Source organism: Pelobates fuscus, chromosome 9 (genome assembly GCF_036172605.1).
Source record: "Pelobates fuscus isolate aPelFus1 chromosome 9, aPelFus1.pri, whole genome shotgun sequence".
Classification (NCBI taxonomy): domain Eukaryota; kingdom Metazoa; phylum Chordata; class Amphibia; order Anura; family Pelobatidae; genus Pelobates; species Pelobates fuscus.
This window is the reverse complement of record NC_086325.1, coordinates 12,184,124-12,209,486: the sequence shown is the minus strand read 5'-3', so window position 1 is coordinate 12,209,486 and position 25,363 is coordinate 12,184,124. Positions and strand designations below refer to the sequence as shown.

Here is a 25,363-nt window from a genome sequence, read left to right as displayed (position 1 = left end):
CGTAAGGGCCTAGACGGGACATACTTGTGTATAAGGGAGGATTATAAATGACTAGCAACAAACAGGTGTCATACCAATTATTATTGCGTTCCCACCAATTTGCATTTCCCACCAATTCTGGTTGCTTGGCCCTCTTTATGTGACCAGAGCCAAACCAACGTTTGTATATTAATGAATTGCATAATTTTATATATATTTTACACCATAATATGACCTGTTTGACTCAATAAAACCTTCTGTAACTTTAAGTTCTGTATTGAAATGTTGTAATACCTTGTACGGCCCTTTAATGGAACGATGGCATAGGATATCCAAACCTAAACATCTGTCTACAAATATCCCCAGAGACGTTATGATCTGTTGTTTGTCTTTTCGAATTAAACTAGCTGTCATGATCTTGTGCATGTCAGATAGGAGACTTATGGCAGGGTTGACTTCATGTACTTTATTAGTGATTTTAGACATTATGAAACTTGATGCAAAACAGAATTTAGGTAATATGCCACAAAACAGGATACTTGCAAATAATAAAGAATGTCTGTAATTTCCAGGTAGGGTTGTAACAAAGGTAGGCTGGTAACAATGGAAAGCTGGTAACAGAGGCAGGCTGGTTTGAAGTATGCGTAAGGGTGGAGCAGGTTATTGTTAGGAGCAGGTTTGAAAGTAAGTCCGGAGCAGGTTGGTATGGAGCAGGTTTGAAGGTAAGTCTGAAGGTAAGTCTGAAGCAGGTTCACAGGAGCCAGGATATGAAGTAATTCGCCAACTTCAATGTAAAGGCCACTGGTATTCTCAGTGCGGCCTTTTGTAGGATCTATAATTAGTCCTAGGCAGGTGAGGACTGAGGTGACTAGTGGCTATGGAGGCCACTAGTGGTGGAGAGCTGGAACTTATTTTAAAGGAACATAAATAAATGAAGATAAAACATCTAACACTAGCCATAACAAATCCAATTACAGAAGGTAAAATCCAAACCCCTTATGAAAAAATAACCGCTTACCCAGATCTATCGACCTATACAAGAATGAAAAGAAGATCCTTCGTAAAAAATATACAGAAATCTTAAGAGCCAACAAAATCCAATGCAGATGGGGATTTCCTGTAAGACTCTTGCTTTATAAAGATTCAAGAATATATTGAAAGGATGTCTACAAGAGAGACACCTGATTCCAGAAGCTGATGGCCAATAATTAAGAAATGGAAGTGAGAAGGGGAAGAATGTGAATGGACATTAAGAAACATGTAATATCAATATACACCTATATACTAAGAAAAAGAAGAGGAAAGAGTAGGAAGTCAAGATAATTATTTTTTCAAATGATAATTTGTTTATCATAGGGAAGAGGAAGGTAGGGGAAAGGGGAGGGGCAGGAATGGAATGGGAGGAAGGGAAGGAAAAGAAGGGGAAGAATAAAAGAAAGGAAAATAAGATTCATATACACAATGTGAATAGCTGATGTTTGATTGAGACGCAATTTGGGGTTTTGTGGGTATGGCACACTTATAGATATACACGGAACATTATGGGAGAAGAAAAAAAAGAAAGAGAATGGTAAAAGGAGTAAAGAGAAAGAAAAGAATAGGGTAATTAAAAGTGGAAAAAGTGAATTTCTGAGATTTTATAAAACAGATATACCTGACACTAAGACACTATAACAAGGAACACTAAAAGTAATACAAAACAATGCACATTATATAAAGGGATTGTATTTAAGAACACAGTGAAAAAATGGAATTGATACACAAATATCAAGATAAAAGTAATACACACTGTGACCAAATAATTGTATACAGAGAATTACATTTAGGAACAGAATTAATACCAATGACAAGTTAAACTGGTGTATATGTAATAAGTGATATTTAATTCTATATACCTTTATCTATTTTTTTTTATGGGAAATGGAATATTCAATACAACAAAGATAATGTATTATACAATTACTGTCGTGATCCTCTCTCTCTGTCTTTCCTTTCCATCTATTTTTCTCCTTCTCCCTTCCATGGGATATGTTCACAAAATTAATTCCTTTCATTGGATCTTTTACTTTTTGGCTCCATAGTCCGATTTTCGGAAATACCACTGGGGTGGTGATAAGTTGACTTTTTTGTGAGTCCTCCCATCTGTGTTTATTGGGAACACATAATAGTGTTGATGGTGCTGTTAAAGTACTAGACACCAAAGTTCATATCTGATGATAGGTTTTAGAACCTATGAATGTATCCAATTATTTAATAAAACAACCAGAAAATAGATATTTGTGCCATACAAGAGACACATTGGAAGACTCTAGACAATTTTTTTTCATATTTCAAAAGACTTCCCTAGGATTATTGCATCCTCAATACAAGATAAAAGGAAATGTGAGGTTGCATTCCTCTTTTCACGTCATATAGATTTGTGTACAAAATATTCCGGACAGGATTCGGAAGGTAGATACATAATAACGATATGTACAATAAACGATATCCTTTACACAATTGTTAATACTTATTCACCAAATGCTGCACCAATGAAATTTATATTGAGATTTGGGGAAAGATCAAAAAGAATAAAACAAGGACAATCATCTGGATGGGTGATTTTAATTGTGTGATGGACCCTAAGATAGATAAACAGACAATGAAAGACAGACAGAGACAAAAACGTCTATGTACAAGCATTACAAGCATCAAAATGTTGTTCCTTTGCACAGGGGATTTCACTATATGATACCTGGTGTATATTTCATACCGATGAGCGAGATTATACGTGTTTTTCAAAAACATATCTTGCTTATTCAAGAATCGACTACATTTTGACAGATATAAACTCCATTCGAAGAGTCAAAAAAATTGATATTGATTAGATTACATGGTCAGATCACAATATAGTAATTTTGGAACTGAAGACAAATTTCTAATTTATAAAAAAACAACCAGAATGTAAACTCAAAGAATTTTTATTAGAATCTCCACAAAATAGAGAGTATATAAAAAAATATTAATCTCTATTTTCAAGAAAACTCCTCTAATGATCTATCTCCAGTTACAGTATGGGCTGCTTTTAAATGTGTGATCCGGGGTCATATTATAAAATAAGCCTCTCAAAGTAAAGAACTTAGAGAAAAAAATCTTTCCGAACTCTATATTAAGTTGGAAAATAAGTTACATTTAGAAACAATAAAATTAATCCTTCAAAAAATATCTCAAATCAGATTGAGGATCTTAAAAAAACTATTAATGAAATAATAATTTTTGAAATATCTAAGAAGTTAGAAAGAAAAATATTACAGTAGTTTATATAGTATTAATTCTAAGGATCCCCTACAAAATGCTGAATTGTATTTTCAAGAGAAGGTGTGACGAAAGCCACTTCGCCACTGGGTTTTGGAGAGGAATACTTGTCAGCCTTTTACGTTGTGACTATGGCTCCTGTGACTTATTTGGTTCTAAGGCACTATTTCTGCCTCTTGGACTTCTATTGGAACAGATTTACACTTTCGAAGGGGCACTTTAGCTACAGTTGAAGTACTCGAAGTGGCCGCCATTCAACATTCAAACACGTGGCGGCGGCCATCTTATTTAATCGAACGGCTTCAGCGGTGTTTTGTCGTTGAGTTCATGGAACTCAAATCGGACACGCAACGGCACGAACACCGCTGAAAAGTTACCTTCCAGGAAACTTCGACAATTTGAACGGGAGTCGAACAGCGTTCGGTAAGTCGAAAGCCCACGAACAAGGGACACATATTAACTATGGTCATTCACAATTCCGTTCGGTAATTCGAACGGTACTTCAACTGTTTATAATAGACCAGCCGCACAGCCTAATTCCCTGGAACTGTTTTGGGCATGAAACCATGCGTGCGCTCTGTCAAAAGAGACTTCCAGGAATTTCCTGAACCTCTGCTCTGATCTTTGGATATGTTGTTCACCCAGATCAGAGCTATCAGGGGATGTTTATGGGGATATGTTGTATTTTGGGTTACTTATTGGACTTTATAAAAATGTGTGGTTTTTTTTCTGCCTGGGGATAATTAAGTTAAAGCATTATCTGCCTTACTTATATCACAGGCAGAGGGGAGGGATTGTGTACTGTATGTGGGAGTGTCATTCATTGTTACATTGTTTTTATTGGTCTGTACATTTTGTAATCCGGTGCCCCATCAGGTCCAGGGAGTGTTCCTCTGGCCTGGGGAATTGTATATAAATCTAACCTGTACCAATAAACCTTCAGACGTCTTACCCTCAACTCGCCACCTCGCCTCGTGTGGTAGGGAACAGCTATAATCACTACAGGGATTGCTTTAATCATTATACTCCCTTGGATTCTACTAGCTGATCCTTCTATACTCTCTTGGAACCTGGAGCCTTGTTGTAGGTCCAGTGTGGGCAGAAGACAGAGAGACCCCAACTAAGCTGCGGTGGTTGGGAGGTCTGCAGTGCCTATGGTGTCTGGTGCAGTGCTGATGGTCCTTGGTGAGCACTAGGAGCATCGATTGGTGGAGGCACTTGGTCGGAGTGCAAGGCAGTCCGTCACAAAAGGAATTAAAAAAATTATCTAATTCACAACAAGAAAAACTTAATGAACCATTCATATTGAAAAAGATTATAGAAACTATTGATCATTCAAAATCTAACAAAACACAAGGACCTGATGGTCTGACAGGTATGTTTTATAAATAATTTAACCCCTTAAGGACCAAACTTCTGGAATAAAAGGGAATCATGACATGTCACACATGTCATGTGTCCTTAAGGGGTTAAAGAAGATATGGCGCCACACCTACAGATTACCTTTAATGAATTTGCAGAAAAAGAAAGTCTTCCGGAAGACCTCCTTAGAGGAAATATTGTCACTATCTTAAACCAAAAGAAAAATCCCCATGATGTTTAAAGCTATAGACCTATTTCTCTTTTGAATGAAGATCTAAAATTGTATGCTGGTATTATGGCACATAGACTTAAATCTGTTATATCTAAGTTAATACATATAGACCAGGTAGGATTTATTCCAGGACGATCGTCAACAAGCCACATACGAACATTGGCAAATATCTTTGTAACCGCTAAGCGTAGAAGGGTCCTAATGCTTGCTCTGTCACTGGATGCAGAAAAAGCCATTGACAGAGTCATCTGGGATTTCCTTTCAAATACCTTAAAAGCTTTTGTTTTTTCAGGTAGGATCCACCAAGCCATAATGGCTCTATATTTGAATCCTATGGGAAAAGTAATAGGCCAGGGAATTTCCTCTAACTCATTTAAATTGAAAAATGGTACTAGACAAGGCTGTCCGCTTTCTCCTCTTCTTTTTGTCATGACCATTGAGGTATTGGCATCTGAGATAAGAAATAACAACAAAATAAAAGTTTTTAAATATCATGTGGAAATAAAAATAAAGATGTACGCAGACGATGTACTTATTGTGCTGGAAGACCCAGTAAATTCAATCAATGAACAATGGAGGTGATACAAAGATATAGTCGATTTTTGAATTACAAATTAAACACTTCTAAAACAACTGTGCTCTCATTCTTTTTAACACCACAGATAAAAGCAGGGATTATGGGTAGTTTTGATTTCCTCTGGGCAAGGGAGCATTTTTCTTTTCTGGGTTTAAAAATTTCAGCAAACCCGCAAAAATGAATGAATATTAACTTGCTCCCCCTAATAAGGGAAATTAATATTAAGTTAAATATTTGGGCAAAAAAAGAAATATCAAGGTGGGAAAAGATTAATATTATAAATCATACGTCTTGCCTGAACTAACATATATCTTGAGTTTAATCCCAAGCAATATCCCTTTAAACTGGATTAACCTATTACAGTCTTCTTTTACTAAATTTATATGGTTGAAAAAAAGACCTAGGATTAGCGCTAAAATATCGTCAAAGAAATTAGAATATGGAGGATTAGGGATTCCATCCTTGAGAAAGGTTGGGTCAGGCTACTCTTTTAACCCATGCAATATGAACCTTTTAGGAGACATATCAAGATGGAAGCTGGTATTAACATGAAACTAAGAGAATCAGCCCTTTTTAAAATAGCTCTTCAATTTTCTGGTTATCTAATAAAGAAATTAGAAAATTTAACTTTTTGGGGAAAAGTTTTGCTTTAAATCTTATATTGAAAAATTAGTTTGAAATAAAATGGAAATTAGACATGGGAGAGAAAAAATTTCCATCTTTTAAAATAGAATTATTAAATTATTTATTACCCGATAATAATCTACTCTCATGGTCTGAAAAAGGCATTAAAACCATTGAAGATTTAATTTTATCAGGCAAAATTAGAACTTTCGGTGACCTTAAAATGACATCAGGATTTATGAATAAATATTTTTTTGATTATTTGAAAGGAAGATCATATATAATGAAAATACTAAAATTACCTTATGAAGAAACTTTAAAATATTTTGAACAGATTATTAATTCAACGGACACTAAAAAACTGATTTCTAAAACCAATCTTTTTTTATATAAAATGAAAAAGAAACACTTTTCAACAGCAATATCGAAATGGAGTAGAGATCTGGATATGTAAATCTCCCATATAGAGTAGTGTAACTCAATTCAGTTTTTAAATAAAACTCTACATTGTTTGAATATGAACGAGCTACACTTTCTTAAACAGATGGCATCTAGTCCCTAAAAAGATCAATAAAATATTTCCTAATCAATCTTCTGAATGTTGGAGATGTTGGCTAAAGGAGGCAGATTTTTTACATATATGGTGGGAGTGTTAGATTATTAAAGAACTATTGCAGGATGTTGGAAGAAAAATAAACAACATTTTAAAGCGTACAATATGCCTAAAACCAGATCTGATGCATTTACATATCAATGTACCCAGTATGAAAAAAAAAGAGTTGATTTTATTAATCCATATGTTGACAGCAGCTAAATTAACTGTAGCTAGAAATTGGAATTGTCCATCAAAGTCTGACTGGTGTCTGATTAAACATCAACTATGTCATCAACTAAATATGTAAAAATACATTCCGACCCCTAATAAAAGACTCAGATACACTGTTTTTTGGGACGAATCAATAAGATCAATTAATATGTTATAACGAAACATCATATAAATATAAGGGAAGTCTTAGATAATGCATAAAGAATCCTCCCCTCTCCTCCCCAATCCCTTTGATCGAGAGCTATCTTATTATTATTCTTTATTTTAGTTTTTTTGTGATGTTTTGTGTAATGTATCATTTCATACAAGTATAGACGTATTAAAATATAATTGAGCACGGAATTGTAAGGTAGATATGTCTAATGTTATGGATTAGTTTATGTATGTTTGATTATAGATAATTCAAGAATACGTCAGGCACATGACTACTTGAGAACACCTGTTTTCAGCACTTATAATGTGCCTTTTTGCGTTAGTAGGCTGGTGGGAATAAATAAGTACCAGGTGCCTTGACTGGTGTCATCTGTTGTCCAGTTAGCCTTAATAGAAAATCTGCAGAAACAGTTATAACGTCCGTAAAACTCAGTGCTGCCCCAGCTCCTCCAGTGACTGTGTGTGAGGCTGGACAGGAAGTGGAAGGATCACTATCTGCCCACTAACAACCTCTTCCACAGGAACTACATTGCAGGAGGATCAAAGAAGCATTGAGTGATGCACACGGTGTAACAGCTTCTACATCGCTAATATCATACATTTGAGTAGTTTAAAGAAGACATAGGAAGTTGAGTACTTTGCAAATAACTCTTTAAACTCTGGCATTCAAAGCCAAATCCTGAAAATAAACCATTTACCTTAACCCTATGTTTAACCATTTTTAAAAGATAAACACCTCATGTCCCCCTATACTAACTATAACCCAACTCTAGCACTTAACCCAGTGTTCATAGACACCCCTTACACTACCTCTTTAACACCTCTGAAGCTGTTAAGCTTCTTAACACTAATCACCCTATGTAATCTAACTCTGACATTAACCCTTCTCTAACTCTCTAACCTTAACCTGATTTAACAATATGTATCCAATAGTATTTTTCTTATCTGTGTAGATACAGTAACCGGGAGAGCAGTAATAATGTATTAAAAAAAAATTAATCATCAACAAATATCTGCCCAAATAAGTGATTGTTCACAGATCGTTTGTACTACGCCGTACACATACATAATAGTTTTTACATTTTATGACAGAACTGGGAATCCTTTAATCTGGTTATTTGTCCTAATTGCCAAAGCTAGAGTTTTAATTACCATCAGATAAAGCATTGGAGAGAGTGGGCCGCTTTGTCTGGTTCCGTTTTTCAATGGAAACCAGTCTTAAGAAAAAACACTGCCTATTACTCTAAGGCATTATAGATTTCATTATTTTTCTGGAGAGACCAAATGCCTCCAAAACTTGACCAATGAGTTCCTATTCTGACTCTGTCAATGGACTTCTAGGCATCCGACGATAGGGCCAAAATAAGCTTTCAGCCTGACTGTGCCATGTCCAGAATTTCGATGAGTCTTTTGACATTATAAACAGAAGATTTGCTTTTAATGAAACCAATCTGGTCCTTACCCCTGTTTTCTCTCTCCAAACTGTCCAGCTCTATATATATATATATTACTTCAGCAATTTATTTGAGTTCACAATTTGATAAGATGTCCTCTGATTGCACACTTATAAGTACACCACATCATTTAAAAAAAACAAAACAAAAAAAACTGAAACTTCATTGATCAGATTTAAAAACAATTTATATTGCAAAATACAGTCAGGTAATCTTCAATAAGATCTTGTTTTTATAAATTTTGCGTTAATTATCATTATAATTGCATTGTGATCCGCCCTTGGGATACTATTGATCCTAATTTTTTAAAATCAATTTGGCCATATCTCTCTCGGTCAAAAATCATCAATTGTAGACTAAACTTAGTAGGAGAATGAGAAACAGGAGCAATCCTTCTCTTTCAGATGCCAAACACACCATAAGACTAAAAGACCATTGATCCTCAATATTCCGGTAAAACGTTTAGCAAGATTCACAACATGGCACTGCTTATCCTCTTTATTTAGACTATTACTATCTAAAGTAAGGTGCTATAAACAATTAAAATCACCCAAAAAAAGAACCCTTCTGTGGCGGTCTGTCAAGGTATCACTGCCATGGATACACCTTTTACCAATACATGAACCTAAAATACACATGAGCCAATGATTAATGCTGTGAGAAGACTGTTTTATGGAAACACAGGCTTTAAATGTATACAAGTTACAAACTCCTCCTCTGTGCTTGAGAAATTTTTATTTTTACTATTTATTTATTACTGGTATTGATAAAGAGAGATAATTGAGTCAGAAACTGTACAAACTCAATTATCTCCAGGTACAGAAAAACACACATTTTTTAGACACCCCAAAAGTACCCCCAAAACACATGAAAACCTCACAAAAGTTGCATTCCCTGATAGCCCTGATATGGGTGACCAACATATCCAATAATCACTCAGATCGGTTTAGGGGTTTGGGATTTCTATGGAAGTCATAATTTGACTGACAAAACAGTACCATGAAATCAGTCAAACGGTCGGTCAAGTTCGGTAGTTTAAAAACGAACAAACTACCAAACGTAGTCAATAGTCATGCTGTGGAGCTTGTTCCCCTCATCCAGACAATTGATTACACCGAACATTGCCCATTCTAGGTGGTGTAGAATCCAAATGCAGGCAATGATGGAAGTCCAGCGGTGTTCGGGAGTTTCCGTGTCTGATTTGAGCTCCATGAGCTCGACTACAAAACACCGCTGCCTGAATTCATGTGAACAAGATGGTCGCCATGTAGTGGTCATTCATAAGAATTACGGCCACCCAGACGAACAATTAAAACATTGCGGTTAGAATCGTTAAGAGGTGTCAATTGGGCTTAACAAGCTCCCGGCTGGTCCCTCGTTCGTGCGCCTGTTTGGTTCCTGAACTGCATGGGAAAATAGCATGCACTAAGTGTTTTAACAGGGTTTTTGCAGGGCCCATAGTCTTTGGACAGGAGGCTAGCCAGCAGGCCCCTTCCAGGAACACGTGGCAGAGGCATTTCTAAGGTGTGGCAGAAATCTCCACTGGAGATCCAATACTCTGCATGAACCTTGTTGAGGTGTGGTTGGGGGAATAAACATTTGCAATTGTATAGATTTGATTAGTAATTTCACATGTGAGAATATGGAAACTGCATTCAGAGACCAATTCTTGCTGTAACAGTTTAAATGCGAGTCTACTGGACATTAGGGTAGCTACGTACATCTTTATCTGTGGACAACCAGTGAACCAGTATGTTTCTTGTATTCAACAAATATGCATATTTTCTAATTGTTTTATCCAGAAAATAATTCTGTTTTTTGGGATGTTCATTCCCCTGATGTTCAGAGAGGCAAATTTAATCATAATATCCTAACATGGGTCCCCTTCCCTCCATCAGCATCCTCTCCCCAGGACAAACACAAAAAGACAAAAAAAATCAAACAAATAAAACCCTAAATACAATTCATGCAGAAAATTAACAGAAAAAACTGAACCCTATAGACCCAAAGGGTGTGTTGGGCATCCGCAAGAGAAGGATTGCTCCTGTTTCTCACCTTGAAACCAAAACTTAGCAATAATGCCCTTTATGTGTGTGAGAATGTCTCTTTCGCCTTTAACATACATTCAGTAGCTACTGCATAAGCAAAATAAATGCAGATGATAGCCAGCAAAGTTCCTCTGATACTTTCAGATTGGAGCTGTAAAATAATTAAACACTCTTGATCAGGCTTACCCAAACTACAGCCCTCCAGATGTTGCTGGACTACAACTCCCATGATTCTCAGCCTATCTATTTCATTCATAGAATCATGGGAGTTGTAGTTCAGCAACATCTGGAGGGCCGGAGCTTCCAGCTGATTTTAACTACTTAAGAATTCAACTGCCACCATGCTTTGCCATCCATAGGTTATATGCTGTAATGCATAGCAGACATTAATTACAGAGTTCCAACAGACTTAAAGGGACACTATAGTCACCAAAACAACTTTAGCTCAATGAAGCAGTTTTGGAGTATAGATTATGATCCTAGAGACTCACTGCTCAATTCTCTGCCATGTGTGTGACATGTCATGATTCCCTTTTATTTCAGAAGTTTGGTCCTTAAGGGGTTAAATCACTTTGTTTATACAGCCCTAGTCACACCTACCTACATGTGATGTGCACAGCCTTCCTAGACACTTCCTGTCAAGAGTCATCTAATGTTTATACTACCTTTATGTTTAATTGGAATTTCTTATCCTCTGCTCTGTTAATAGCTTGCTAGAACCCGTATGTAAGTAAAGTTCAATTTCCAGAGCAGGAGATTAAAAAAAGGGAGTTACATCTGATTGAAAGTAAAAATATTTTTTTTTTCGTCAGCACATTGTCTGAAGAACTGCCACGCCAGGGAACTCCTTGGAACTCCTTGGAGCTGGCTTTGGTGTGCTCGATTCCTGCGTGCGGTGGGGAGTAGCAGGCGTACTGTCTAGGGGACGGCTGCTCCACTTTGCACCCTGCTCTAGCAGGAGGAGGTGGATGTGGAGTAGGAGGTTGAGGAGGCGGTGACCGCGGCGGTGTAGGTGAAAGCGGTGGTGGAGGAGGAGGTAGCCAACACTGTTTTTTATTTATTTATTTTTTAAAATTGGGGTATCCCCAAAATATTGGGACATATAAAAAAAGAAACATTTGCAGCCTGCGGTGCATTTCTTGTAGTTTAATAACGCCATCAGGTTTTTAAAATTGTCCGTCTCCACCAGATGGAATGACAGCATTTCAAAGGCAGGAATTTCAGCGTTTTTTTCAAGGAGACATAGAAGCGGGATAGCAAGGCTGAGAACGGTGTCTGGCCATGTTGGTGGAGTACTCGAAACAGTGCAAAATGGCACACAGGTCTCGCATGGATGCCCACTCATTGGTGGTGAAGTGGTGCTGTTCCGCAGAGCTACTGACCCGTGCGTGCTGCAGCTGGAACTCCACTATCGCCTGCTGCTGCTCGCACAGTCTCTACAGCATGTGCAAGGTGGAGTTCCACCTTGTGGGCACATCGCATATGAGGCGGTGAGCGGGAAGGCCGAAGTTAAGCTGCAGCGCAGACAGGCGAGCAGCAGCAGGGTGAGAACACCGAAAGTGCACACAGCCGCTACAGTGAAACTGCGAATGGTTCATTAAATCAGTTATGGTTCCTTTGATCGGTCCATTTGTTACTTGGATAACTGTGGTAATTCTAGAGCTAATACATGCCGATGAGCGCTAAGGGAAGGCCGCTCTGCTTTTGCACCCTGCTCCCTCTTATGCTGTGATGGTGCCTCTGTGCGACCACCGCCTCTTCCTCCAAACTGCTCACGTCACTCGCATGACCTTCATTCCATGTGGGGTCTAGGACCTCATCGTCCTCCACATCATCTTCCACCCACTCCTCAACACTGCCCTCCTTGCCGGTCTGCATACTGCAGAAAGTCACAGCAGTTGGCACCTGTGTTTTACCAGCATGTAAAGTTCACTAAGAATAACTTACTGAAATGGCAAACACTATAATTGGTACAGCCTGTAGATTAGTGATAAAGATTATGGTCCCAGGTGTGTCCTGGAGCTCTCCTAGTGTAAGTAGTCAGCTTGCGATTTGACAACTTACCTGGGTTCCACTGGGTGTTGGTAGCACCTTCCTGTACTGGCAGGTCCTGAACAGGAGCCTCAGGCACCTGGGGGCCTGCTGGTAACTTCATCCCATGGAAAGTTGTCAAGCTGGAGTGGTAACGCTGCGTGGAGTGTTAAAGATTAAAAGTGCAAGTAATCTAAATTGTATCTCCAAATATTTCATATACAGTATAATGGCAACCTATGTAAAACTTGTGCGGTATACTTTAATAACTCATTATTCTTTTGCAGGCCATCTGAACATCCAGAATGACACACATGCTTCAGAGTTGGATTTTTCATTTTTTTAAGCTTGTTTTTTGATATTTATACACTTTTTAAAATATTTTTTTATTCACATGTTTAAAATCACTGAAAAATTTAAATTGTAAAGTCTGCAAAGGACATATGGAAATTGTTTTAGTATTGTATCCAGGCAACAGTTTTCCCTATAAACTGACCTCTCAGTTTGACTTGTGAGGGTATTGCCCAAGAATGACAATATTGTTGAAGTACCTCTTAGCTATTGATAACTGGTTTAAATATAGCAGCTTGTTATCTGGTAGTTTCTAGTGTAGAAAATATCAGTTTTCTATCACTTAGATCTGTGTAACAAGTGTTGTAGTTGTGAAACAATATTACAAGTGACCGATGTAGTAAATTCGAATCAAAGTTCCATTTGCAAAAAAAAATTCTCGCCCATCTTCTGTGGGTTATTGCATTTTTAAGATGTAGACTTATTGTATCACACTAGCCATGCACAGGTAGATTGTCTGGCACGTTGTTTTGGTGTTTGGTTTTTAACTTTGTAGTTGTGTCTTTACACAATATAGAAATGTATATTAATGCTTCTGTATATGAAGTGATCACAATAACACTTATTTTTCACTTTAAAAAAAAAATAAAAAAAATCAGGCTAAACAAAAATTGGTAATTAACAATATTACATCCGAAAAGCACATGAAAGGATGCTGTATGACTTTAAAAAAAAAAAGAACACACTACATGAAGGTCCTGTTCTCTAGAGTGTGTAGTCATGAATGTAACCAGTAAAACTTTGTTTTTACAGCCACTGGTTGGCCCATACATATTTTAAAACTTGTTTAATTTTGTTATAGCATGACTTGTAGTCTTGTTTTTAACTTGTCTATAATACATATGTTTGTATGACACTTAGTGTGTTTTTTCATTGATTATTGAATTTTAATGGTCTAAGATAATTAACATGTCAACAGGCAAACGTAACCCGAATGATTTTTCTCAGTCTTGCCTTCTATACTACCTCCACCATAGGCAACATTTATTTGTCTTTAGACTTTGAGAAGCGGTAACTAGCCAGTGTTGCACACATACACCAGATATGAAGTGCACACCCGAAATGTACTATATAGCACCAAAATAATTAGAATTTTTAAAACCGCGATGTAACCACAGTATTTGACGGTTCTATTTGACTCTCAGATGTGAAGTGCACACCCCAAATGTACTATTTAGCACCAATAAAAATTAGAATGTTTAAAACTGTGCTGTAACCACAGTATTTGACGGTTTTATTTGACTCTCAGATATGAAGTGCACCGCAGGCCGCAAATGTACTATTTAGCACATAAAAGTGTGATTTTTGAAACCAACAATGTAACAGTAGTATTTAAGGGTTTTATTGAACTGCAAGAAATGCACCGCAGGCCGCAAATGTTCTATTTAACACAAAAAAGTGTGATTTTTTAAACCAACAATGTAACAGTAGTATTTAAGGGTTTTATTAGACTGCAAGAAATGCAGTACGCAAATGTATTTAGCACCAAAAAAATTTAGCACCAAAAAAAATTGCAGTATTTAAAAATGCCTAGATGTTGCCCACTGAGCTACCAGAACAGGATTAAAGTAATGTGCCTGTCACACATGCACTTGCAAGTGCACTGAACTCTCTGTGGCACTGGGCTCAGGGCAGGGTACAAAAATGTAGTATAGCACCCACAAAAATAATCGCTGCAGTTTGCAGATTCAACACCAGAATTATTTCCTAATCTGTCCGTCACAGCTGCAGCATCCTCTCCCTACACTAATAACAGCTCATGTGATGTGCGGCGCTATGTGACTCCAGCGTGTATATATAGAGGCTGGGTCACATGCTGCACTGGCTAATCACAGCCATGCCATTAGTAGGCATGGCTGTGATGGCTTCTAAGGGCACATGAGTCAAACGCTTGTTGATTGGCTGCCCTGCAGCCTTTCAATACACGCCATTAAATCGCCAAACACCGAACTCCAACCCGAACATACACTGAAATATCCGTGTTCGGGTCCGGGGTCCAAAAACCATAATGTTCGGTACGAACCCGAACTTTACAGTTTGGGTTTGCTCAACTCTACCAATCGACTGTCTCACATTATAGGCAATAGGCTTCAATATGTTAAAGGAAGGTTTATAAGCTTTACAATAATGTTGAAAAATGGGTTTGAAGATCAACTTTTTATGCTTTTAGAGAGAAAACAAATCTTTCAGTAGTAATGAGTAAGTATCATTAAAAGGAACAGATTGATACGGTGGATCAGAGTGCAAAACAATAACGCTATTTACATACAGGATAAGAGATTCAGAATCAACTACAGCAATTAGGCACATTTAGCATAAGACAGCTTGTAATAGGGATGTGCATGGGGAAAATATTCGGTCCGGTTCGGCATTCCGAAATTCAGACTTCTGCACTTCGGAACTTCGGGACTTCGGCACTTCGGCTCGGCGCTTCAGAACTTCGGTTCTTCCACACTTCAATACTTCGGCACTTCGACACTTCGGAACTTCAGCAACTTCAGAACTTCAACACTTCAGCACTTTGGTACCTCGGCACTTCGGAACTTCAGCACTTCAAGACTTCGTATGTTCTCTTGCAGCCGCTTAGTAGATAACTCCCTAATTCCCACGGTATTAGGGAGCTATCTACCAAAACACTGAAAGACCTAAATTGTTCTTTTAGTCAAATTTACTAATACTAAGAAACGATTACTTAGTATTAGTAAATGATGCCCCTACTCGCTATACTGCGAGTAGGGACATGTCTAGTAAACAGTGAGCAGCAGTGGAGCGGCGGGTGGGGCCCTAAATACCAATATGGGGGGACCTATTGTCCTCCGCCCCGGCCCTCACCCCTGAGCGGCGGGTGGGGGCCCTACATACCAATATGGGGGGGACCTATTGTCCTCCCCACCTGGTCCCCACCCCGGCCAAATAAAAAAACATAATACCCATCGCACTTTGAATAATAAAAAACAAAAAACGTGAGCGCAAAAAAACTCAGACGCTGAAATAATACATCTTCACCAATGGAGGGCACCGTGCAGACTGAGCTCCGCAGGGTGAGGGAAGGCTTATAAAGACATATACCTGTCACAGCACTCTGATTGGTTAGCTTGAAATCCAACCAATCAGAGTGCTCTGTGTAATTTTACACAGTGTGGGAAAGTTTATTGGAATTTTCCCACGCTGTGTAATTTGACTCATAACTCTCCAATTGGTTGCTTTCAACAGCAGGGGAGGACATTCTACTCAGGTAGTGTGGGAGCTTTCCAGAAATGCTCTAATGCACAAGGCTGGAAAGATGAAGAGTGCGTCAGGATTCCAGCGACAGCCAGTTTAGCTCTTTTAACATGTCACATGTCAACGCGGCAGAATTAATTATATAAAGTATAAAATTTATTAAGGTGGTGTGACGAAAGCAACTTCGCCACTGGTTCTTGGAGGGGACTACTTGCTAGCCTTTTACCCTGTGACTATGAACCCTTTGTTTTATTTTGGCTGAGAGACCCTAATTGTGCGTATTGGGACTGTGAACAATAGCTCTTTGAACTGTCAAAGTAGTCGAAGTGGCACTTCGGATACAGTCGAAGTGTCGAAGTAATTGAAGTGGCTGCCATTTGACATTCAAACACGTGGAGACGGACATTTTATTTAGTTGACCCGGGTTCAGCGTTTTTTTGTCGTCGACTGTTTAAAATAGACCGGCCGCACAGCCTAAATCTCTGGAACTGTTTTGGGCATGAAACCATGTTTGCGGTCAGTCAAAAAGAGACTTCCAGGAATTTCCTGAACCCTGGCTCTGATCTGGGTGATTTTTGGAGATGTTGTTCACCCAGATCAGGGCTATCAGGGGATGTTCATGGGGATATGTTGTAGTTTGGGTTACTTATTGGACTTTATTAAAATGTCTGTTTTTTCTGCCTGGGGATAATTAAGTTAATGTATTATCTGCCTTAATTGTGTCACAGGCAGATGTGAGGGATTGTGTACTGTATGTGAAGTGTTATTCATTGTCGCATTGTTTCTATTGGCTTGTACACTTTGTGTCCATGTGCCCAACAAGGTCCACCTGGGTGTCAACCTTGTTGGTACTTGCATAAAAGGCCAGCTTTGACTCCCATTAAAGAGTCTGGTTCTACCCTTCATGAAGTTTAGGCTCATGTTTGGGGGATTGGAGAACTACATTCACTCTGGGGATTGCTATCACTATTGCTATCGCTATCACTATTGCTAATCACTATACTCCCCTGAGTATAATCACTAAGCTCTTGTAAGAGCTGTTCCTGCTACGCTCTCTGGACTAGGAGAGAACTACTCACAGGAAGCTGGATCCTTGTCTTGGGTCCAGAGTGGGTGGAGGACGGCAAGACCCCAACCAAGCTGCGGTGGTTCGTGGGGTCTACGGAAGTTATGGTGTTCCAGTGCAGTGGTTATGGTACTCACAAGTACTAGGAAGCAGCGATTGACGGAGATACCCGGTCGGGGTGCAGGCGGTCCATCACAGGTGGGTTTGCAGTGCGGGTACATACACTACATCCCCATAATCAATGACCGGCATTAGCATTTGTTGCACTATCTGTTTCCTTACTGTAGGGCTTAGGCATATACCAACAATCTGGCTCACAATTATTAATATTTTTTATGATTTTATTATTTATATAGCGCCATCACATTCCGTAGCGCTGTACATTGGGATAAGAAAGAGGGGAATCTCTATAGAGTTCAATATTTAAACCTGCATTTGGCAGTGACCACATGCCCTAGAAAGTTTTACCATAAGATGACATGTGCTGGGACTGTGTTGTTGTTATATTTATTTCATTATTCTGACTCATTTTACTTATTTATTTAAACCACGTCTACATCCTATACTTGGTGAATACATTTAACAGCCTACTACAGAGGCGTGTGTACCATACAAGAGTTTGTTTTATTATATTGTAAGTGCAACCATTATTATTACATTTATTGGTTGTAAATGATAATTTTTTTGGCCTTTCGGATTGATCTACTTCATATTTCTATATTCATTGTAAGTTTTTTTATATTATTAGTTGAGGGGCAATTTTTACCCAACTCTCTTTCTCTCTTTTTTGTTTATACTCGATATATGTTATACAATTTAGTGTTGTTGGTGAGCACACTTTTTAGAGGGGGAGATTTTATTTGTGGTGTACCTATAGTTATTTTGGTTTAACTCCTTTTACTTATGTATGCTGCCTACTTTATTTTTCTTGGCCCATAATATTAAATCTGTTTAGCTAAATTTTAATAAGCATAATATACCTTTTACTGTTACATCCTTTACAAACTAGGAATAGCGTTTACCAACAATATGCACCGATGGCGAGAACTCCGACGTTTTTCTCTCTCTGCCTTACGAGATTTTGGGATGGGGAAGAGAAGCACAGAAGAAAGAATTCTGGAGGAAGTCACTTGTCTCGTTGCAGAGTTAAAAAGAACCAAAGGTTTGAGAAATTTGAACGTATGCTATGAAAATATTTCTGGCTTACTAAAACAGGACAAAATAAAATGTACAGTTTCATTTCTCCAAACTAAGGCCTCAATTTAAGAAACATTCCAAATAGTCCAATACTATTAGAAAAACTCTCTAAATTATTTAATTCTGTTAGCAAAACTCTCCAAATGATTTATCTTCAGAAGTTACCAGAAAGTCTACAGGAATGTTTGTAGATAAATCGTTTGGAAATACAAGTATTGGATCATGTGTAAATTGTATTTAATAGATAGCAAAACAATTAAAGGATTTACAATTTAGCAAATGATGAAAAATAAATGCAGCTACATCACACAGGGTAACATTTCATATTTTAATTTTTTTAACACAATAATTACAATCCCATATGTTATACATGCAGAAGATATGATTAACATTCTAGAATATTATTAAAAATGTTAGAGAGCCTGTTAACTAACTCTAGATTTATCTTATCTTGCTCCCCAAATTTTCCATTCCTGTAAATGTCACATAATAGATTTGCCAATGTTTACTGATTCTACAGTTTAAACTGTATTTAATAAAGTGAGAATTCAAAGATAATACAAAGCTAATTTAAAATGAATGGCCAAAGTAGCCAAACTGACTACCTAACTTACTGAGAGATTATTTTTAGGTCCCGCTATTTTGACCTTAAACCCTTATGGACGAAGGCTGTTGTACAAGTTCTAATCCATAACAAAACCTGGAATTTGACTATATCTCTGTTCAACCATAATTTACTTATTTCATATTAAGTGCACCCACCCTTATTATAAATCATTTTATTCTGGATATGAAGGGCTTTCATTTCACACCAAAGGTGTTAGGCCTGGGGTTAGACCAGGGGTCGTGAGTTCAAATCTCACTGGGTCCTCTTAGACGCCCACATCACACTCTTTCCAAGTCAACTCTCTTTTTGCTCTACATAATTCATTTCCTGCACTTTCAGAGTGTAATGGTGTTATGGAGACATTCTCATGCACCAGGTGTAGTGGTGTTGTGGAGACAGGCTTGGAGACTATGGTGAGGTCTAATAGAAAGCAGTTGTTGTTGGGGGATTCCATCATAAGAGGTGTAGAGATGGACAATGGTGGTCTTGTGATATGTTTTCCCGGAGCTACTGCTCACTGAGACAGGAGACGTATTTGTAATATTGTTAAGCGAGCAAAGCAGGAAGGGGAATTGGATGTACTTGTCCATCTAGGAACAAATGACTTGGCTTGCAATGAGGTTTCAGAGGTTAAGGAAGCTTTTAGTGTTTTTGCCAATGATATACCGCAGGTTGCTTCCACACTGTCATTCTCTGAAGTTCTGCCTGTGCATAACACTCAGACAGACAGGCAGATGCGTCTTAGGGACTTTAACTTTTGGCTTGGTGAATGGTATCGGGAGCAAGGATTTGGCTTTGTTTCTCATGGTAGCTCTGTTTGGAATGGAAATAAACTGTACAAGAAAGATGGTTTGCATCTTTGTCAAAAAGGAACAAATGTTCTCAGTGAGCAGTTCAGAGGTTTTGCTAGGATGTATTTAAACTAGGAGTGGGGGGGAGGGGCAAAAGGGTGATAAAACATCAATCCAGTTGTCCCCCAAAACAAGGACAGAAGGTGCCTGCAGCAAATGTGTTAAAAAATGATAAGCTTAGAGTCATGTCTACAAATGCTCGCAGTTTAGGGAATAAGATCCATGAACCTGTGGCAATAATGGCAACTGATAATGTAGATTTAGTCACTGTTACTGAGACATGGTATAATGAGAAAAATGACTGGGACATAGCAATACCAGGGTACTCTTTATATAGAAAAGACAGGGAAGGCAAGAAAGGGGGAGGGTGGCCCTGTATGTGAAAGATAGCATAAAATCTAGCCTAATAAAAGTTAGTGAGGCAAACATAGAGTCCGTTTGGGTTTTGTTAGAATTTGGCAATCACAAAGTAACCAGTGTAGGTGTGATTTATAGGCCCCAAGGAAAAATAGAACAGTTAGATAATCTACGAGTTGAGGAAATAGCTAAAATGACAATGAAGGAGGAAGTTATCATCATGGGTGACTTTAATCTTCCTGATGTGAATTGGAAAACAAAAATAGCTGCTCGTGCCAGGAGCTCACATATTCTAAACTACCTACTGGGATTGTCTCTAAAACAAGTCATTGAGGAGCCAACTCATAAAGAGGCCATAATAGATTTAGTGTTAACAAATGGAGATTTGGTATCAGATATTACTGTAGGTGAAAGTTTAGGATCCAGTGATCATCAGTCAGTGTGGTTTAATATAAGAACAGTGACTGAGTCACACCACACAAAAACAAAAGTTTTAGACTTTAGAAAAACAGACTTTTCTAAAATTAGAATATGTGTAAATGAGTCATTATCAGACTGAAGCTATTTAAATGGAGTCAAAGAGAAATGAGATTATTTAAAAGTTGCACTGCTGAAGGCAACAGAAAATTGCATTAGGCTTGTCAGTAAAAGCAAAAAATTCAAGAAACCACTGTGGTACTCCGCAGATGTGGCCAAAATAGTAAAAAACAAAAAGTTAGCATTTAGTAAATAAAAATACCAAGAGTGAGGAAGACAGAATGATATATAAGATTAGGCAGAAAGAGGCTAAGCAAGTTATAAGAGCTTCCAAATCACACACAGAAGAGAAATAGCACAGTCAGTAAAAAAAAGGGGACAAAATATTTTTTAGATACATAAATGAGAAAAGGAAAGTAAAACAATGATTAGTTAGATTAAAAACAAAATAAGGAAGCTATGTAGAAGAGGATAAAGGTCTAGCTGACTGCCTCAATTAATATTTTTGTTCAGTATTTACATATGAAAATGAAGGAAAAGGACCTCAGTTAGGAAAAAGTGAGTAATTTATTACATGTGTAGGGAGGAGTCGGGCCACTACTAGTAGTAGGGAAAGTAATGGAAACCATGTTAAAGGATAGGATTGTTGAACATCTAAAAACACATGGATTTCAAGATCAGAGACAACATGGGTTTACTTCAGGGAGATCATCCCAAACTAGTCTTATTGATTTTTTTGATTGGGTAACTAAAATAATAGATCAGGGTGGCGCAGTAGACATTGCTTACCTAGATTTCAGTAAGGCTTTTGACACTGTTGCACATAGAAGGCTTATCAATAAACTACAATCTTTAAATTTGGATTCCAGTATTGTTGAATGGGTAAGGCAGTGGCTGAGTGACAGGCACCAGAGGGTTGTAGTCAATGGAGTATTTTCAAAGCATGGGCTTGTCACCAGTGGGGTACCTCAGGGATCTGGACCCATTCTCTTTAATATTTTTATTAGTGATATTGCAGAAGGTCTTGATGGTAAGGTATGTATTTTTGCTGATGATACTAAGATATGTAACAGGGTTGATGTTCCAGGAGGGATAAGCCAAATGGCAAATGATTTAGGTAAACTAGAAAAATGGTCAGAGATGTGGCAACTGACATTTAATGTGGATAAGTGCAAGATAATGCATCTTGGACGTAAAAACCCAAGGGCAGAGTACAGGATATTTGATAGAGTCCTAACCTCAACATCTGAGGAAAGGGATTTAGCGGTGACTATTTCTGATGACTTAAAGGTAGGCAGACAATGTAATAGAGAAGCAGGAAATGCTAGCAGAATGCTTGGTTGTATAGGGAGAGGTATTAGCAGTAGAAAGAGGGAAGTGCTCATGCCATTATACAGAACACTGGTGAGACCTCACTTGGAGTATTGTACGCAGTACTGGAGACCGTATCTCCAGAAGGATATTTTTACTTTAGAGAGAGTTCAGAGAAGGGCTACTAAACTGGTTCATGGATTGCAGGATAAAACTTACCTGGAAAGGTTAAAGGATCTTAACATGTATAGCTTGGAGGAAAGACGAGACGGGGGGATATGATAGAAACATTTAAATACATAAAGGGGATCAACACAGTAAAGGAGGAGACCATATTTAAAAGAAGAAAAACTACTACAACAAGAGGACATAGTTTTAAATTAGAGGGGCAACGGTTTAAAAATAATATCCGGAAGTATTACTTTACTGAGAGGGTAGTGGATGCATGGAATAGCCTTCCGGCTGAAGTGGTAGAGGTTAACACTGTAAAGGAGTTTAAGCATGTGTGGGATAGGCATAAGGCTATCCTAACTATAAGATAAGGCTAGGGACTAATGAAAGTATTTAGAAAATTGGGCAGACTAGATGGGCCGAATGGCTCTTATCTGCCCTCACATTCTATGTTTCTATGTTATTATGTTTCTATGTTTCTATACCATTTGTAAAGGTAGACAACCCAGAGTATTACAAAATGGGTATTCCCAGTCGTTTTTTAGTAGCCACTTAGTCTCAAACCTGGCCAAATTTAGCATTCATATTAGATTTTTTGCATTTCACAAATAAACTGCCGTTTCACCCATGATATCATCAGCATTATGCATTTTACTGCTCTAAAAATGAAAATCCAGCGCACTCCCTTATCTGCTAAACAGCAATTTTGCTAGTTTTATTAAAAACACCTAATCTAGGCAAAAAATAATGGAGGTATAGTTACATTATATGATCATAAATTGCATAAGCCTGCCACAACGTCAATGTACCCCATCTTTGGCAGGTCCTACTCTAACAGTCAACTGTCTACTAAATGAGCTACTCACTTGGGGAAATCCTTCCATCTTGAGTTCTCTGCAGTACAATGCTAAAATAGGGTCCTGAGATGAGACACCTGTGACAGGGAAGGGTGTAAACCCAAGGAGCTGGCTAGACTCCTAAATATATATATATAAGAAAACAAGGGACTAGCTGCACTCACCTAAACATGCTTAAATGGGGTGCTGCTGGGGGCCAATAAGTACAGTAAAAATGAAAAGCCAGCGCATTCCCTTATCTGCTAAACAGCTATTTTGCTAGTTTTATTAAAAACACCTAATCTAAGCAAAAAATAATGGGGGTTTAGTTACACTATATGATCATACATTGCATAAGCCTGCCACAGAGTCAATGTAAACAGCAAGGGTATGTGAGCGCTCCAAATAAAATATGACCACTAAAAATTATACTCCAAAGCAGCAGCTGTTGAGTAAATAAATGTATGGATATACACAAAGTATTTATTAAGCATATATAAACAATGAAGTCAATTAAGTATGGATACAATGATAAAAAATGTATCACCACAAAAATATGTCCAGATGTCCAGAGTTCAAAGATACACAGTGTGGGGCCCCCAACACTAATACAAAGTGTGTATCAATAGAAAATCAAAAACTGTGCACATCAAAATAAAAAGTATAAAACAGATAAGAAATTAATATCAGAACCCAGACACATATGTCATCCCTGGGGGAGGGAGCTCTTAAACCCGCCAGACAACCAGGTATAGGTTGAGGGTGCCGCTGTAAATAATCTCCTGGAGTTAAAAAAACTCTGAGAGTAATCCAGAGCAACTTACCCTATTCACCTGACCTTCGTGTGAGGTTAGAGGAGCACGCCAACTCCCTACCACGAGATAGGATGTGTACAAGGATCCGGGCACAACTTTGTGTATATCCATACATTTATTTACTCAACAGCTGCTGCTTTGGAGTATAATTTTTAGTGGTCATATTTTATTTGGAGCGCTCACATACCCTTGCTGGTTAATATTTTATTTAGTTGTTAAGTCGCTCCTCTGTATGTGACGCAGCCCTTTTATTATTTTTCTTTCTTGCACAGAGTTATTGTGTACTCCAATTCATTTTCTTTTGATTTTTATTTTACACAGCGTCAATGTACCCCATCTTTGGCAGATCTTACTCTAACAGTCAACTGTCTACTACATGAGCTACTAGCTCATTTCACATTTTACTGCTCTAACACACTCATATTTGTGTTCAGTTTATGTCTCATAAGTACAACAGTACCCCCCATGTACAGGTCTCATGGTGTTTTAGTAAAATATAAGACTTGCCCATTTCAGTTTTTGCACATTGAAATTTGACTGATCATATTGCCTTTGAGACCGTATGGCACCATAGGAATGAGAATTACCCCCATTTTGGCATACCATTTGAAAAAGTACTCAACCCAGGGTATTGGAAATGGCGCATGTCGGATATTTTTTAATAGCCACTTAGTCACAAACTATGGCCAAAGTTAGCATTTATATTTGTTTTTTGCATTTTTTTTTATACAAAAACTTCACTTTCACTGATGATATCATTATGATTCATTTTACTGATTTTAGCGAAGTATCCCGAGTACAACAGTACCTCCTATGTACAGGTTTTATGGTATTTTGGAAAGTTACAAGGTTATATAGGGCTTGCAAATTAAATTCTCTGGAATTTTTGCCTGGTTTGTCAGGTAGGTGTTGTGACGAACTACACTTCGCCACTGTCTTTTGGAAGTGCCTGATTGCCAGCCTCTTGCCCCAGGACTATGGCCCATGTCTAAAACTTTGTTTCCAGACAGTGAAAAGACTTGTTCGTGCCTTTTTCCTATGGGGTTCGGTAAATGGAGTTTACCGAACAAACCATCAAACAGCCGGACCACCCTGCCTGTGGAGTGTACTGCTGGTTAACCGCCCAGAAGCTGTGGTTAACCGCAGCCTAATTGACAAACGGCTAGGTGGTCGGCGTTCGTATGAACGAACACGGGGCAGCGGCCATCTTGTGTAGCCGAACGCGCTCAGCAGTGTTTTGCCGTCAAACGCCTGGTACCAAATCAGACACTCAAAGGCACGAACACCACTGAAACTTCCACCTTCCGTGCGTTTGGCTAAATACACATGAACAGAGCGTTATTCAGTGAAGGCAAACTACCGAACGAGACGCACCTAATGGAGTTATGCACGAACAGATCCGTTCGTGCAATTTGTACCGTATTTGAATGAGAAGATAGACTGGCTGCACAGGCTAATTCTCTGGAACTCTTTTTGGGCATGAAATCAAGCGTGTGGTTGGTGAAATGTGACTTCCACAGAA

The 25,363-nt window shown here is 38.2% G+C and overlaps 1 protein-coding gene across 1 annotated transcript in view; it reads left to right on the top strand.

Moving 5' to 3' along the window:
* LOC134572303 (cytochrome P450 2G1-like) overlaps positions 1-25,363 on the top strand; it is a 93,693-nt gene that overhangs the window by 4,642 nt on the left and 63,688 nt on the right. Inside the window, exon 3 of the mRNA XM_063431186.1 lies at positions 18,229-18,381. Within this exon, the coding sequence (XP_063287256.1) occupies positions 18,229-18,381 (153 nt within the window). The remainder of the gene's footprint in view (positions 1-18,228; positions 18,382-25,363) is intronic.